The following is a 14,608-nucleotide window of genomic DNA, read 5'->3' on the forward strand; positions in this document are numbered from 1 at the left end:
AATTTTTGAGGTTTGCTGAATCCTTTTGGTTTGAAAAGCTTGGAAGAGGAGGCTTCGGATTTTTTAAAGTTTTGTTTGAAAACAGCCTTATTTTCCTCTTTGAATCCAAGTCCAGATTTTTTAGACCCAAACCTTTGACAAGCAAGCAGTTTGTTCAGATTTTGAGAACCTTGAACAAACTTTGCTAAGTCTTCATTCAAATTTTTTATTTGTTTATTCAACTTTTTGTTTTCAGAAATCAAATCAGTGGAAGCAGTAACTTCATGCTTGAGTTTGAATTTCTCTAATTCAGCTCGCAAAGAACTATTTTCTTCTTTTAAAAAATTTTCATACCTGTTTCAGTAGCTTTAACCTTTTTCAAAAGAAGATCATTTTTTGTCATCAATGCCTCGTTTTCTTTCTTGTATTTAGCATACTTATACAAGAGTTTCTTAGAGTTCACAGAAATGTCTTTGATAATATAGTGAAGTTCATCAATAGATAAGTCAGAGAGATCTACCTCATTTTCATCATCATGATCTGCCATCAGACATAGCTGAGCTTCTTAATCTGAGCTCTCTGAGCTGGTGTCGTTCTCCAAGTCCTCCCATGTTGCCATCATCACCTTCTTTTTGTCTTTCTTGGATTTTTCGCCTTTCTTAAGTTGAGGGCAATCTGACTTGAAGTGACCTGGTTCTTTGCAGTGATGGCATGTGAACTTGACTTGATCCTTTTTGACGTCTTTGGATGAAGAGCTTCCTTTGCCTTTGCTTTTGAATATAAGTAACCTTCTCATTTTTCTTGCAAAGAGCACCATTTCTTCATCTAAGAAACTGTCATCAGATTCTTCTTCCTTTGCTGTCATTCTTGATTTTAGTGCTATACTTTTCTTTTTGTCATCTTTGTCTTGAGACATGTGAGTGGTTTCATAAGCCAGCAGCTTGCCTCTTAGCTCATCATAGGTGATTTTGATCAAATCATTCCTTTCAGAGATGGTTGTGCTTTTTACTTCCCATTTCTTAGTAAGACTTCTCAGGATCTTCCTTACTAAGGTTTCTTCAGAGTAGTTTCTTCCCATGGCGTCCAAATTGTTGATGATTATTGAGAACCTTTCGAACATTTGATCGATGCTCTCATCCTCCTTCATACTGAACATTTCATACTCTTTCATCAGCATGTCGATTCTGATTTTCCTCACTTGCTTAGTGCCTTCATGAGTGAGTCTGAGCTTGTCCCATATTTCTTTAGCCGTCTTGCACCTTGACACTTTTCTGAATTCTTCAAAACTGATTGCACAGTGCATCAGGTTGATAGCCTTGGCCTTTAGTTCAACCTTCTTCTTTTCTTCCTCTGTCCACTCATTGTCTTCTTTTGCCACAACTTCTCCATCAGAATTTTACTTTGTGGGAACGTCTGGTCCGTTGAGGATAATCTTCCAGATGTTGTAGTCGATTGACTACACGAAGATTCTCATTCTTTCTTTCCAGTAGGAATAGTTGCTGCCATTGAAATAGGGAGGTCTATTATTAGACTGTCCTTCAGTGAGAGTGAAAGCCACGATGTTGGGATTCATGTTGTTGGCCATGGATCTTTACTCCAAGCTGTGAAGCTTGACTCCTTGAGACCTTGCTCTGGATACCAATTGATGGTTCTAGTTGAACTTGAGAAGGGGGGTTGAATCAAGTTGGCTTAAAACTTAAAGTTTCAAACTCTGTTTCAGCTGTTGCTCGAGTTGCAGGAGATTATTTTATTTTATCTCATGTGCAGAATGAGTAAAGAGTAGGGATGAAAAGATGAAGACCAGCATATATCCTGGTTCGGATTCAACGTGCAATGAATCCTACATCCAGTCTCCACCACAAACTATGGTAGAATTTTCACTAAAATTCTCATATTACATACACCAATACTATTGAATTACTCCCTAATTCAACTAGTATCTACCCCTAAGCTTTCTACACCAAAACTTAGCTTCCCATAGTGCTGACCCAACTAGGAAGGGGAATCTAAACAGATTCAGACTCACCAAGTGCTCACCCAACTTGGCAAAGGGCAATACATCAGAAATCAGTGGCTATTCTGCATCACTCATGCCTTTTCTCTCTTGGCTTTTTCAACCTCTCAATATTTGCCTTTTAAAACAGAAAATGACACAAGACAACCGTAACACAAAGATCAGAAATTAAGCTCGAGTAGAAGAAAAAGATTCCAGCTCAATGTTTGAGATGGTGCTCTGAATGTGTGCTTTCTTTTTCTTGCTTTGAAATGATGGAATGAAGCTTCTTATATATCTTCTGCTTGCCTTGATTTTTGCTTCTTCCTTTTGCTTGTCCTTGCTGCCCGTTGTAGCTGTCACAACTAGCAAGTAGTCCTTCTTCCTCATGCTCTACTATCTCTGCTGGATGAGGAGCTCGTCCACTACCTCTGTGGTCCTTGGCTTGGCTTTCTTCCTTAGCATGCTCTCCTTTTTTATTTTGCTCCATTTTTCTACTGCTGCTGCTCTATGCAAGTTTGTGTTTTGCTCAACCACGATCCAAGGTGGTGCTCTGCTGATGTCCTTGGGTTAGTGGGGTGTACCAGCTGTCCTTCTTGCTTTATTAGAGTAACACATGTCCTTTCTCTTTTTTCCAGCTGCCCTCTTGTTACTTTTAGCAAATACATAACCATATAATTGCTGAATGGTGACACAAGGAGGAGTTTTGGCTCTTTTACATTGCTGAAACATAAGCTAGTTTTGGGCTTGTTTATATGCTTGAATAATCACATGGACCAGCTTCATTGTTTGTTTGGTAATGAGATGTGTTATGGGTCTGACATAATAAAGCACACATTAAACAATATTGGGCTTTCAATCCAAAAAATATTTGTCATCATTTATACAATTCAAAATCAACTTAAACTTAACAGTAGAAATGAAGGGGTTGATGAATTTGAAATATTAGGACTGGGACCATTGTTGCGCAGCTTTGCTAATGTTTTTTTCTCTGTGAATCACTAATAGGAAATTTTGTGTTGTTAGAAAAATTTCAACCTATTTTGACATCGATAATGAAATATATGGAAACTGCAGCTCACCACTTCAATAGAGATAATTTGTATGAGATAACTACAGATAAGTCGCAGATGATCCAGAAAACAAGCTCAAAAACTGTACAGCAAAAAATGCAATTGAAATCTTTAAGGCACCTATGTTGTCTGATTTGAGCAGGTGGTCTCGCTGGGTTTTTATGTTTGAACCCTTCTTAGGCTAACTTATATCATGGTTGTTTAATGACGTGGATACCAAGGAGCTGTTGTGTTGTTCTGTTCAATGAAGGGGTTGAAAATTCAAATGTTGAATCTATCAGTGGCTCCCCCAAATAGTCATTTAAACTTGTTGAAGATATTGATGCAACATGTTCAATTGGGGAGAGCACTGTGTTGCCTTTCAGATGAGCTATTTTATTTTCCCAGGATTCACATTTATTCCTGCATTGGTAAGGAATATCTCTTTAATTATTTTTTATTCTATTTAAAATGAAAGAGGAATGGATGGATATTCATTGGTTCCCTGTCAACTGCTCTTGCTTCATTTTGTTAAGACTGAGGTTTAAAGTTTATAATCTGATTGACATCATGTGTTGATTTTTGTTTGTCATATTTGATTGAATTTCTTGATGTAAAATGTTGATAACATCATAGCCACTTCATTTTAATTATTTTCTGTAACATTCCAAATACACTGTATATATCTCAACATTACAATTAAAAACTTAATTAAATCTTTAAACAAATAATTTTTTTAGAAGAATATTCCGTTAATTTTAATGTTTTTGACACAGAAAGAATCTAATTACAGAATTAAAAAAAGTGTAAGAATCCAATTGAAAGAAAAAAAAAAAGTATAAAGACCTAATTATAAATTTGGTAAAACTATAGAAACCAACAAAATAATTAAACCTTCTCCTTAACAAGTTCCCTTGGAGGATTTGTTAGCTAAATACATACTTTCTTTCAGTTCTTTCTTATACCACCAGAATTGCTTCATAGCATCATTTTCATTTTTTAATATTGCTCTAGTTCAAACACCAATTATTCAGGATATGGTTCAACTCACAGAACCGAAAACAAATGACAGCCATCAAGATTGCTTTCACTAGATAGTGGACTAGAGAGCTCGATTGAGTAGTGGAAGACAAAATAGTGTTCAAAGGCAAGAATTTCTACACACTAGAAATATTTAGTACTAGTATAAATCAGTCGTTTGCCTCTTTGTCAATTCCAGTTTCTCCCTGTGGCCAAACTCACCTGCTGTTCTAGGCGAATTAAAACACTTAACCAAGTTAATAGGCTTTTGCCCCACCTACTCGTGTGACAAAGGGCACAAAGATGTGGATTAAAATTGATTGCTGGCAAATGACTTAATGAAGATGAAAAAACAATTCACTTATGAAAACTAGGAAATCTGATAAAAAGTTTGTTCGATTACACTATATTTCTTATATACTACAAAAATATGGAACGATAAAAAATACTCTTTTTTTTTTTTTAATCTATGCGAAGATCATTTTTCCCCCCTTTCTCTCTCACAAAAGCCAAGCGACAGTTGTCCCTGTAGGTGTATTTAATCAAACTTTAAATATGTTAACTACAATAAATTTCTCCATTTTAGTTGGGCAGTTTGACGGCATTGATTTCTTTTCTTCTTCCTTTTCTTTTTGTTTTCAATTTCTTGTTTGACTGGTTGATAAAGTAATATGCTGGACTGGGGACCATTCTCACAGCTATTCTATAATTTTTGTTCTACAATAGTACTACTATTAGGCTTTGCCTTTTTTGTATTAGTACTACGTTTAGTTACAATCCCACTTTGCTATAATCGGATTCGTTCTTTTGCAATTACTCTTTTTGCAAGGTTGATTATTAACTTGTACAAAAATTGTATGGTTAATGAAGTAAAATTAATGATAATGAAATTTTAAAAAAATGTAACTAATAGTGGTACCTATTAATAGTACTTGATAGATGGTTTTTCAAATAGTTCTATAAGAATATTGTTATTTAATGTATGGTAATTGGTATTTATTTTATTCACTTTTAATTGTCATTTTCTAATGCAATATTTTATTCACTTTTAATTGGTATTAATTTATTTTATTTTATCCACCATCCCACTTCCAACGTATCATTCACTCACCACTTTTTAGTTTCTGTTCTCATTCTTCTCCTTTTCTACTTTAATTCTGATACCATTTTTAATATCTTCCTGAAATTAAGCCCCACATCATATGTCAAGAACTCAATAAAAGCACCTTTTGAGATCTAACAGCTGTTTATTTTTTCTTCTTTGTTACTTGACTTGGAATCATCAATCAAACATCCTCAGGTTGTCATTTAATTTTCCATGAGTGAACCTGAAATGACCATTCCACACGTATTCAGATGCCCTATCAGTTTGGACTTGTTTGAAGATCCAGTGACTCTATGCACTGGTCAAACCTATGACAGATCAAGCATAGAGAAATGGTTAGGTACAGGTAACCTGATATGCCCTGTCACAATGCAGAAGCTCCATGACCCTTCCATTGTTCCCAACCACACTCTCCGCCACTTGATCCACCAGTGGCTTCAACTTGGTCCTCCATTTCACCCTGGTAACTCTGCAACTATTGATTCTCTAGCTGCTTTGAAACACACCCTTCAATCTCAAGAGGATGATACCTTAGAGAACAAGCTCCAAGTACTTGAGAAAATCAATGTCTTCTTTTCTGGTGAGTATAGTTCTTTCAGCAGATCATGTTTCGTACAACTTGGTTTTTTGCCTCTGCTCTTGGAACTAGTTTTTAGAGGAGGAACAATAGAAGAATCTCATGCTGTATCAAATAATGATCGCATGAAATTTATAGAGATTGCACTTGGTTGCATTGTGAAACTGCTGCATCTTGGTTATGATTTGGAGGCTCTAAATATTATCAAAGATGATGAGTCTAAATTAGCAACATTTGTGGTGTTATTTGAAAAAGGCACAATTTCTGTTAAATCTAGCTTATGTCATATTATAGAGTCAGCATCATCATCTGAGACAACACAAGAGTTATGTTATGTTTTTGGAAACACTCAGAAACTAATGCATGAGATTGTTTTAGTACTTGTTCAAAATTGTGATGCTTCTGAGGATGCAGTTAAGGCCATTTTAGCACTGTGTTCATTGAATTCCAACAGAGAGAGTTTGGTGAGAGAAGGAGCAATAGAAGGGATCATAACATACATTTCAATGATTTCATCATCATCAGGTAATGAGATTACTCAAATTAGAGGACAAAACAAGAAACTTCTGACTTCAATAGCAATGGGAATAGCAGTAAAACTACTGGAGCTAGAGAGTGGTAGAGAGACATTGGTGAGTCACCCAAACGGGGTTGATACTTTGGTGAAGTTGGTGTTCAGTGTAAAATGTGATCAAGATTGCAGTGATAGTGCTGTTGAGGCACTTTCCATTGTTTGTGGTGATTATATAAGTGCAAGAGAACAAGCCATTGGTGCTGGGGTTATGACAAAGTTGCTGTTGCTTATGCAGAGTCATTGTGCCACCACTACTAAATCAAAGACCAGAATGCTCCTCAAATTGCTCAAATCCAAGTGGGTTCAGGTGCCAAAGTAGGCATGGATGATGTCAATGTTAATTAATAATGCGAGTTCTGTAACAAAAAAAGGTATATAGTGTGTATAATTTATGGGGTATAATGCCGCCATATTTGTTCCCGTATAACATGTAAGATCTATGAATAATTGAACGGAAACACAAACTTCTTGAGAATACTAGAAATTCATCGTGCACTATTATCGTATCAAACATCTTTTGATCTTGCGTTGAATTGCTGGCATCAACTCAACTCAATGGCAAATTCTTTTTAATTTCCATTTATTACCTTTTCTGTGGTCAAATGTTCGCTGCATGGACCACACACCATGTACGTTGACCATTGATGGGACTTGGTTTGAATGGAATGTATGTTTCTCATTAGCTTTCTGCCCCCGTCCTCTAAATTTGAACAGAAAGCAACAAAAACAAGTACTGAATGTGCTATCTCGATCTCAGGACACGAGAGGGTTTTTTGTTTGGTAAGCAATGAGTTTAGGTGTATCGTTGCCCTCCTCAAAATAATTGGCGATACATATAAATCAACATGTATCTATCTTTTTTAAGTTTTGAAGGCTGTGATTAGAGATAATAAAGGATTATGATTGGGCTTTGGCACATTGACAATTGACCGTCCAATAAGAATTCTCCATTCCAGTAAAAAACAATAACAGTGACTAATCGCTTTGTGTATACAGCAACTCATTGACCAGCGACAAACCCTTAAATGGAATTCAGTATCAGTATCACAGTGGATTAGTTCTTGGCCTGCCAGGTTGGAGGACTCCCTTGGAAACTAAAAAAAAAACTAGTCTTTATAACTAAATATGCGTTGTTTCTAACCTGGAAAAAAAAAACCATATTACTATGAGTGTTAGGACATTTGGTATTTATCTTTACTAGATCAGTATGCATCCACATACATTCCAATGATAGATTAAAATTTTCTGAAGCTTTAGTTCTTTAAGATAAGATCATATGCTTCAGAATGTTTAAAAACTAGTTTATCGATATTTATGTTTTTTGAGATCAAAATTTATATCAGATCACAGTTTATTACAATTCAGAACAAGAGTTAAAATAATGAATAAAAAAAAAAGAGGGTTATACATTTAGGTGACACTACTAAGTACTAAGCATGGGTATAGTACAATATGTATGAATGAAGTGCTAAGATAGTGTGATGAAGTGCTGCAGAGAACTAATCAAACTTGGAGGCCAGTGCTTGGTGTCTCTGACATATGAAAGGTCTGTGAAATGGGGATCAAGCAGTGTCGCAATGGTGAACTGGTTCTCAGCAAGCAATGGAGCATGCTTATCTGCATATAAGGCTGCTGCAAGAGCTGCATGTACTTCTGCAACCATGCCATTAGAGAAAAGTGAGAATCTTTCTTGCCGTTTCTGGAATGCATATGCTCTATTATAAAAATAGAATACCTGGATAGCCCTTTAGAGATACGGAAACGTCTTCCATCTCTGCAATGGCTTCTTCTCTGTCACCAACTTCATAGAGTGCAAGTGCTCTTCCTACCCTTGCGTACTCTGAGAATGCCAAGTCTTTATAGCTTTCAATAACCTTAAAAAGTGAGAAGTGAACCACAGGTTAAGACACCAAAATTTGCATTTAGAATATTAGAAAAAAAAAATTATATGAAATTGGGTAGCAGACCTTGGAAAAGCAGTCAAGAGCGCCATTGAAGTCACCGCGAGCTTGCAATTCTTTGCCTTTTTCCAACAAGTTCACAGCTTCAGAGACTCTGAGTGAAATCAAAGTGCTTGCATCTTTCTCAGAAGGGCTTACTGGGTCATACACTGTGGTGGCAGCATAGGAAGATGATTGAAGGAAGGCTGAAGAGAGGGGCAGAGACAAGAGGAACACGCGCCTGCTTAAAGAAGATGGGGTTTTGGGGTTCCATGGAGGAAGATGGGAAATGGGAGGTGCTCTGCACGCACGCACCATGCTTGTCTCTGTTTGCAATTGGAAGGAGAAGGACGGAGTCACCACAACCATAAGCTTAACTAACTCTGACGCCTTTTAGGAGATATTTTGCAACATCACTAAATATTTAATGGTCAGAATTAGTAGACAGTAGCTACTATTGCATATCAACACTTATAAGTTATATCCTTTACATACTCTCTGTCTTTCCTCAACAAATTTAATACACATATAAATTACATTAATTGAGAAATTATTTTGATAGTTATCATAGACTCGCACATGATATAAACTCGCGGACGATTGGTAGGACTAGCAAAATCAAATGTAGGTTGTTTTATGTTTAATGTAAGGTTAAATGTATATAGTATATTTCAAAGTGAAATATTAGAACTTTATAGCTGCAAAAGGTAAAATTAAATGTATAATTTTCGTAATAGATCATCAATAACATTTAAAATTCAGGTTTCGGATGATTCGATCATTCAAGTAGCCTTCAGATTACCAAAAAACATATAGCTTTAGTATTTCCCACGTCAAGTAATGTCAACAGTTTTAACATGACATCAGGTGGATAACCTTGTGGAACCTTATCAGTTATCAGTATGCATACAGTATAAAACCGCATTCCTTGAAAGTAATAACATCCATGATTTGTTATAGATTTTGCATATCTACACATCAAACTAAATGTGCTAAAATAACAAAAAGAACTAAAGAAAATGTAGACAACAACCCTCATCATCATATTACTCGTAATATTCTGGACAAAATAGTGAACAATGGTTCCATCGTTGCTAAATTACAATAGATGTTAGGAATCTGATTTTGAATATAGATGTATTGCTATGCTCTCTCAGATCTTAATGGTCAAAAGGTAGGTTTTGACTTTCGAGTGAGATAACTTCTTACTATCAGCAACAGCTACTCGTGGATGTATCAGTTTCGGGTGGCCTCTCCTTGAAAATGTTCTTCTTGACCCCTTTAGAACCCTCGGCTAAGAGGCTAGGTGTATCCAAAATCTGCATACAACCAAAAGAAGAAAAGAAGAAAAGCAAAACCATGGTCATAAACTGTTAATTTGTTAATCACAATGCAAGAAAAGCAATCCATTTACATGTGCCCCCCCCCCCTCTCTTCCCCAAAAAAGAACAAAAAAAAAATTTAAACATTTCTACCCTCCATATCTCATTCAACAGAAAACAGAGCAGAGAGCCAGAGAGAATACAGAAAAAGAATAATCATAGCCTTCAAAAGTGATAGTAGAATGTTATTTGTATGGAGCAAGAGGAATCTATGATGCAGCATGCTTAATTGTCAAAGATAATATTAGGAAATGCGCATAAGTCGCTTAACATACCTTCAAAACAAGCTCTTCAAAGCATTGTTGTACATTAACCCGAGTTTTAGCACTGCATTCAGTAAACAGGCAACCATATTCCCTGGCAAATTCTATTCCCTCTTTCTTTGTCACAACTCTTTCACTCTCCTGAAAAACATGCAAGTCAAAAAGTCAAGTTTCCTCTATTGGCACAAGAAAATGATAAGATGCAGGAATCAAACAAGAAACTGAATGTGATATGTTTTTTTTTGGCCAACTATACACATCCAAAGTTTAAGGTGGAATCGAAAAACCGGTAGCAAAATCAATGATATGAATGTTAACAACAGAATCCTCTATAAGAGTACATGAAATTCAAGATTCACGCGAAAGCCCCCACTGAATGAGAAAAGGATTTATTGTATTTTCTTATAAATACCATGTAAAAACCCCAAATGAAGGTACCTTGTCTACTTTGTTTCCCACAAGCATCTTGATGCAGTCTTGATTTGTTGAATAGAGGTCAATTTCCTTTGCCCATATGTCAGAAAGATTTGTAAATGTTTCCCGTCGCGTTACATCATAAACTGCAATGGTTAAAGGTACAAAACATTGAGAATAAGCAGCAAACCCTAAAATACAGATCTCAACAGTGAAACCACCTTGGGGGATGGGACATGTGAAACCAAAAAGCATTCTTTCTATCCAATGAATTATTATTCTCTTGTATTAGGTTGCAATGAAAATTCAAGTGATTCAAGAGAATAGAGATTTACCCATAATGATCCCTTGTGCCCCTCGGTAGTAAGAGCTTGTGAGCGTTCTGAATCTCTCTTGACCAGCTGCATTATTAAAGTTAAAGTATAGACAAATGGAGATATATATATAGAGTGACTCAGACATTAAATCAAACAGAAAGAATGCATACCAGTATCCCAAATGGCAAGCTTGAGCTGTTTACCACCGATAGTAACATATTTGATCTTAAAATCAACACCTGAAGAAGGAAACTTCAAATCAAACAACACATAGAAACAGTGAGTGACATAATCAAAGATGCAGAAGAGAGAGCACACTGACCAATGGTGGGGGAGAGATCTTGAAAATCATCAGAGGTGAAACTGAGGAGTAGGCTGCTCTTGCCAACACCAGAGTCCCCAATCATCAACAATTTGAACAGATAATCGAATTCCTGTTGCCCTAAACTCGAATCCATCCCTTCAAAACTGCAATTAATCAATCAATTAAATCTATGGCACGCAAAGTAATAACAATAATGATTTCATAAGAATAGTGGTTATACTGACATACCTCAGGCTCAGAATTGAAAATAGGACGAAATCTTAGGAATATAAGAGAAAAGAAGAGAAGAGAAGAGAAGAAAGAGGGTTAGATCGGCGGTGATCTAGTTTGATCACTTTGACGTTTCAGTTTCTTTTTCTTTGCGACTTCCAATGTTATGCTATCCCTTTTGCTTCCACTGCGACTACTCCAGAAGCGCTAACGTGCCTATTGCTTAACAACCAAGCACCCTGAAATTAGTATTACTACGAGTCTACGACAATTATTGACTATAGGATATTACTAATTAAATTTGAATCCTCTAAATTTTTTATTTTTAATTTAAAGGGTAAAATGTGATCTTTTATTTTTAAATAATTTTTTTCTCATATTTATTCTTGATCCCACTTATAAAATAAATAGTGAAAGATTATACTTTATTCTCTAAAGTAAAATTTAAAATTTAGAAGATCCAAATTTTTACTAATTTACTAGGGTTTTTTTTAATAAATAAAAGAATTTTGCTAAGAATCAAGAGGGGATTTAGCTAACTCCTGCCAACTTTTTAATGGGCTGGACCTCAAAATTCATCTTAATAAAAATAAGTTAATATACATGAATGTTTCTTCTGCTAAGTATCGAAATGTTTCTTTTTCATACTGAAATGATGTTCTTTTATATATTTTTCGATTTTTTTTGTATTGCAAATATGAATGTTTCTATTTCTTTAAGAATTTCATAATTTTTTTTATTTTATAGATATCTAATTATTTTTGCCAAAATATAATTGAATATTTCTTTTGTTAAGTATTAAGGATTTTTTTTCATATTAAATGAAATGTTTTTTTTATATTTCTGTAATTATTCAAGGACAATTCGTGCTCCATCACTGCTTCCTTAAACAATTCCTGAAGCTGAACCAAGTGCAAGGTAGAGACCGATTTAAAGGTATCTACGTGATGTCTTTGACACGCACCTTCCCTATGGGCAAAGCTTCATATTTCTTCGCTACCCGAGAAGGCCTTCGGTTCGGGGTCTCCCATCTGGCTCAATGGGGACCTTTAATTCTACGACTATGACAGAGCTAAAGAAGCTTACATGCATGGCATCCGAACTCTCATACACATTCCAACCACTGATGGCGTTCTTGAAATGGGTTCCTACGATCTCTTCACTGGAAAATGGGCACTCCTTTAACAAACTAAGTCACTCTTTGGATCGCAACACCAGCAACTCAATGCATTATTGCGTCACTTTCAGTCTGAGAAGTTGCAGAATATTGGGTGAGGGCAGAGGCGGAGAGGGCCTAACGGTGAGAGAGAGAGAGGTCTGTGTGTGTGGTTGTTGGAGGTGGGTAGGTTAATGTGAGAGAGAAGAGAAAGATTTTTATAGATTTTAATTAGGTTTACTTAATCAATTTTAAATTTTTTAAATTTTAAATTTAAAAAATTTAAAATTAATTATTAATATAATTATAATTAATTAAGTTATTCCATTCTTGGCTGATTAGGAGTTGTTCTATATACTTTTCCTAAATAAAATAAATATTAAATTTTACACTTATAGCTATAGACACCCATAAATTAATTTATGATTATATCCTTTATTACATATTTTGTCCTCAGCATGGACGAGTTTCTTATAAACTATTTTGTTATTGGCATAGTTGAAATAAGCAAGAAAAGACTAGTAATATTTCTAATTTACAAATGAGATAAGATACTATCATCTTTATTAATGTATTTCATGTATGATGAGAACAAGATACATGTATAAAAAATTACTGATATAATATCTTATCTAAAACAATGTATTAGCACAAATAATAATTCTTAAAACATAATCTCAACATAAAAAAGACATAGAAGATAACATAACATAAGAAGCACAATTCCATTGATAATATACAATACAGTGTAAATACAAACTAATACATGTAATCACAGGTTTTTTGTGGGGTGCATTTTAGACAACCTTCGACTTTTGTGACTCACCTACCTACACAAGCCACAACACTTCTTCTAACGCACAACAAGGTTTATCTCATTTCTAATGCTTGTGGACATCGGTCAACCTTTAACCTTTCTTCGCATAACTGGGTCGGATAGCAACTTCATACCATATCATTCTGGCCATAACTTTTCATCCACAATTGACGGCCAATCCATCTCGTACACTTTGAATACAAACTCCATCTTGGATACAAGATCGACATATCTACTCCACTCAATACTAGTCGTTACGCATGCTGCAATTGTATGGAGATATAAAAAATGCAACAACTGGAACATGCAACAATCACATGTCTGAGAGTTCAATCTAACACGATACGATATCTGGCTCCACCCTTCTAGGGACGCAAGCTCCTCCACACTGTACACCCGTGATCATCTGTGACAGTGTGTGACACACATCTTCGGTAGATCTTTCAAATTCTTTTCGAATACTGCAAGGTGACGCTATGAAAACTATTGGCCACCTGTAAGTTGCGCTTGTGCCTCATGGCCCTTTCATATCCACAACTGATGAAACATCCCATAAGTAGATTGGACAATCACAACAACTGTCTGCCTTGGTGGGTACGCTATATTTATAAGATATCGTTTTCCTTTCGCGGACTTAAATCGAGTCATGAAGTTGGATGCCATGTGACTGATACAATAAGCATGATGAGCCATACAAATGAGTCATGTCTACGGAAACAAATTGCTTGCAATATTTGAAAGCTTCAATGCAAAGCAGAAATGACTAAAATACTTTGTCATACTGATAGGATTTGCTATCAAGCAAATCATCAACATAGTATGGCACAACCTGGAGGTCAGCAATGGTCTCCGGGAGGCACTGCTAGAGCACTTGGAGAAGTCCAGGGAGCTTGTTGTAAGACTCCTCCCAATTACCGTATATCTTTGCAATTGTTTTCTATTTTTCCAGCCATACTTTTCGATAGGAAGGTTTGAAGTGATATCTCTATAGTATGGCACTCTACAACATCGGGATGGATACTGAAGAGTTGACTTGGATGATAGGCAAAATAACGCCACTAATTATCGTGCTATTTAGTTGGGCATGGTCAGCAGACATTGTCGGTGCCAAGCATGTGTGAGGTCCACCAAACTTACGATTCCTTAAAATACAACATGACGATAAACATGTAACTCATGACTAAATAGTAGAAATCATCATAAATGACGTAAAACAATAACGGCGACTAATTACTTAGTAATAACTAAGATTTTGTTTAAGTGACACGCGTATGCTCCACGAACACCTAGGTGAACTTTGTTTGCATCTGTAACATCCTTACTTTTAACACATTATGATCGTACTGAAAATTCAGGCGTTACTTATCTTTTCGTTAATTTAATATTATAATTATTTAATATTGAGCCTTCGCGAATATAAACCGAATCCTTAGTTATGAAATCGAAAAGTCTTTACTTTAATTCACTTAATCGCATAATTATAT

At 35.6% G+C, this 14,608-nt stretch overlaps 3 protein-coding genes across 5 annotated transcripts; 1 reads left to right on the plus strand and 2 right to left on the minus strand.

The window, feature by feature from the left end:
- The first annotated feature begins 2,947 nt into the window (after positions 1-2,947).
- On the plus strand, positions 2,948-6,784 carry LOC112733078 (U-box domain-containing protein 26-like). Of its 2 annotated transcripts, XM_072212426.1 has the most exons (3): positions 2,948-3,455; positions 5,345-5,729; positions 6,252-6,784. In XM_072212426.1, the coding sequence occupies exons 2-3, from the start codon at positions 5,363-5,365 to the stop codon at positions 6,617-6,619; spliced, it is 735 nt and encodes a 244-aa protein (XP_072068527.1). In that variant the 5' UTR covers positions 2,948-3,455; positions 5,345-5,362; the 3' UTR covers positions 6,620-6,784. The 2 variants fall into 2 exon arrangements, with proteins under 2 accessions (XP_072068527.1, XP_025637729.3); XM_025781944.3 differs by having other exon boundaries at positions 5,345-6,784.
- LOC112733079 (uncharacterized) lies at positions 6,187-8,876 on the minus strand. Its single transcript, XM_025781945.3, has 3 exons — positions 8,268-8,876; positions 8,036-8,174; positions 6,187-7,953 (listed from the first exon to the last, which is right to left on the minus strand). The coding sequence occupies exons 1-3, from the start codon at positions 8,607-8,609 to the stop codon at positions 7,769-7,771; spliced, it is 666 nt and encodes a 221-aa protein (XP_025637730.1). The 5' UTR covers positions 8,610-8,876; the 3' UTR covers positions 6,187-7,768.
- Positions 8,877-9,260: 384 nt separating this feature from the next.
- Positions 9,261-11,427, minus strand: LOC112733080 (ras-related protein RABC1). 2 transcript variants are annotated; one of them, XM_025781946.3, is made up of 7 exons: positions 11,170-11,427; positions 10,939-11,084; positions 10,787-10,855; positions 10,635-10,700; positions 10,324-10,445; positions 9,898-10,026; positions 9,261-9,559 (listed from the first exon to the last, which is right to left on the minus strand). In XM_025781946.3, exons 2-7 carry the CDS (start codon positions 11,072-11,074, stop codon positions 9,452-9,454), a joined length of 630 nt encoding a protein of 209 aa, XP_025637731.1. In that variant the 5' UTR covers positions 11,075-11,084; positions 11,170-11,427; the 3' UTR covers positions 9,261-9,451. The 2 variants fall into 2 exon arrangements, with proteins under 2 accessions (XP_025637731.1, XP_025637732.1); XM_025781947.3 differs by having other exon boundaries at positions 10,939-11,076; positions 11,170-11,398.
- Between the last annotated feature and the right edge of the window lie 3,181 nt (positions 11,428-14,608).

The sequence above is a fragment of the Arachis hypogaea genome, chromosome 13 (genome assembly GCF_003086295.3).
Source record: "Arachis hypogaea cultivar Tifrunner chromosome 13, arahy.Tifrunner.gnm2.J5K5, whole genome shotgun sequence".
Classification (NCBI taxonomy): domain Eukaryota; kingdom Viridiplantae; phylum Streptophyta; class Magnoliopsida; order Fabales; family Fabaceae; genus Arachis; species Arachis hypogaea.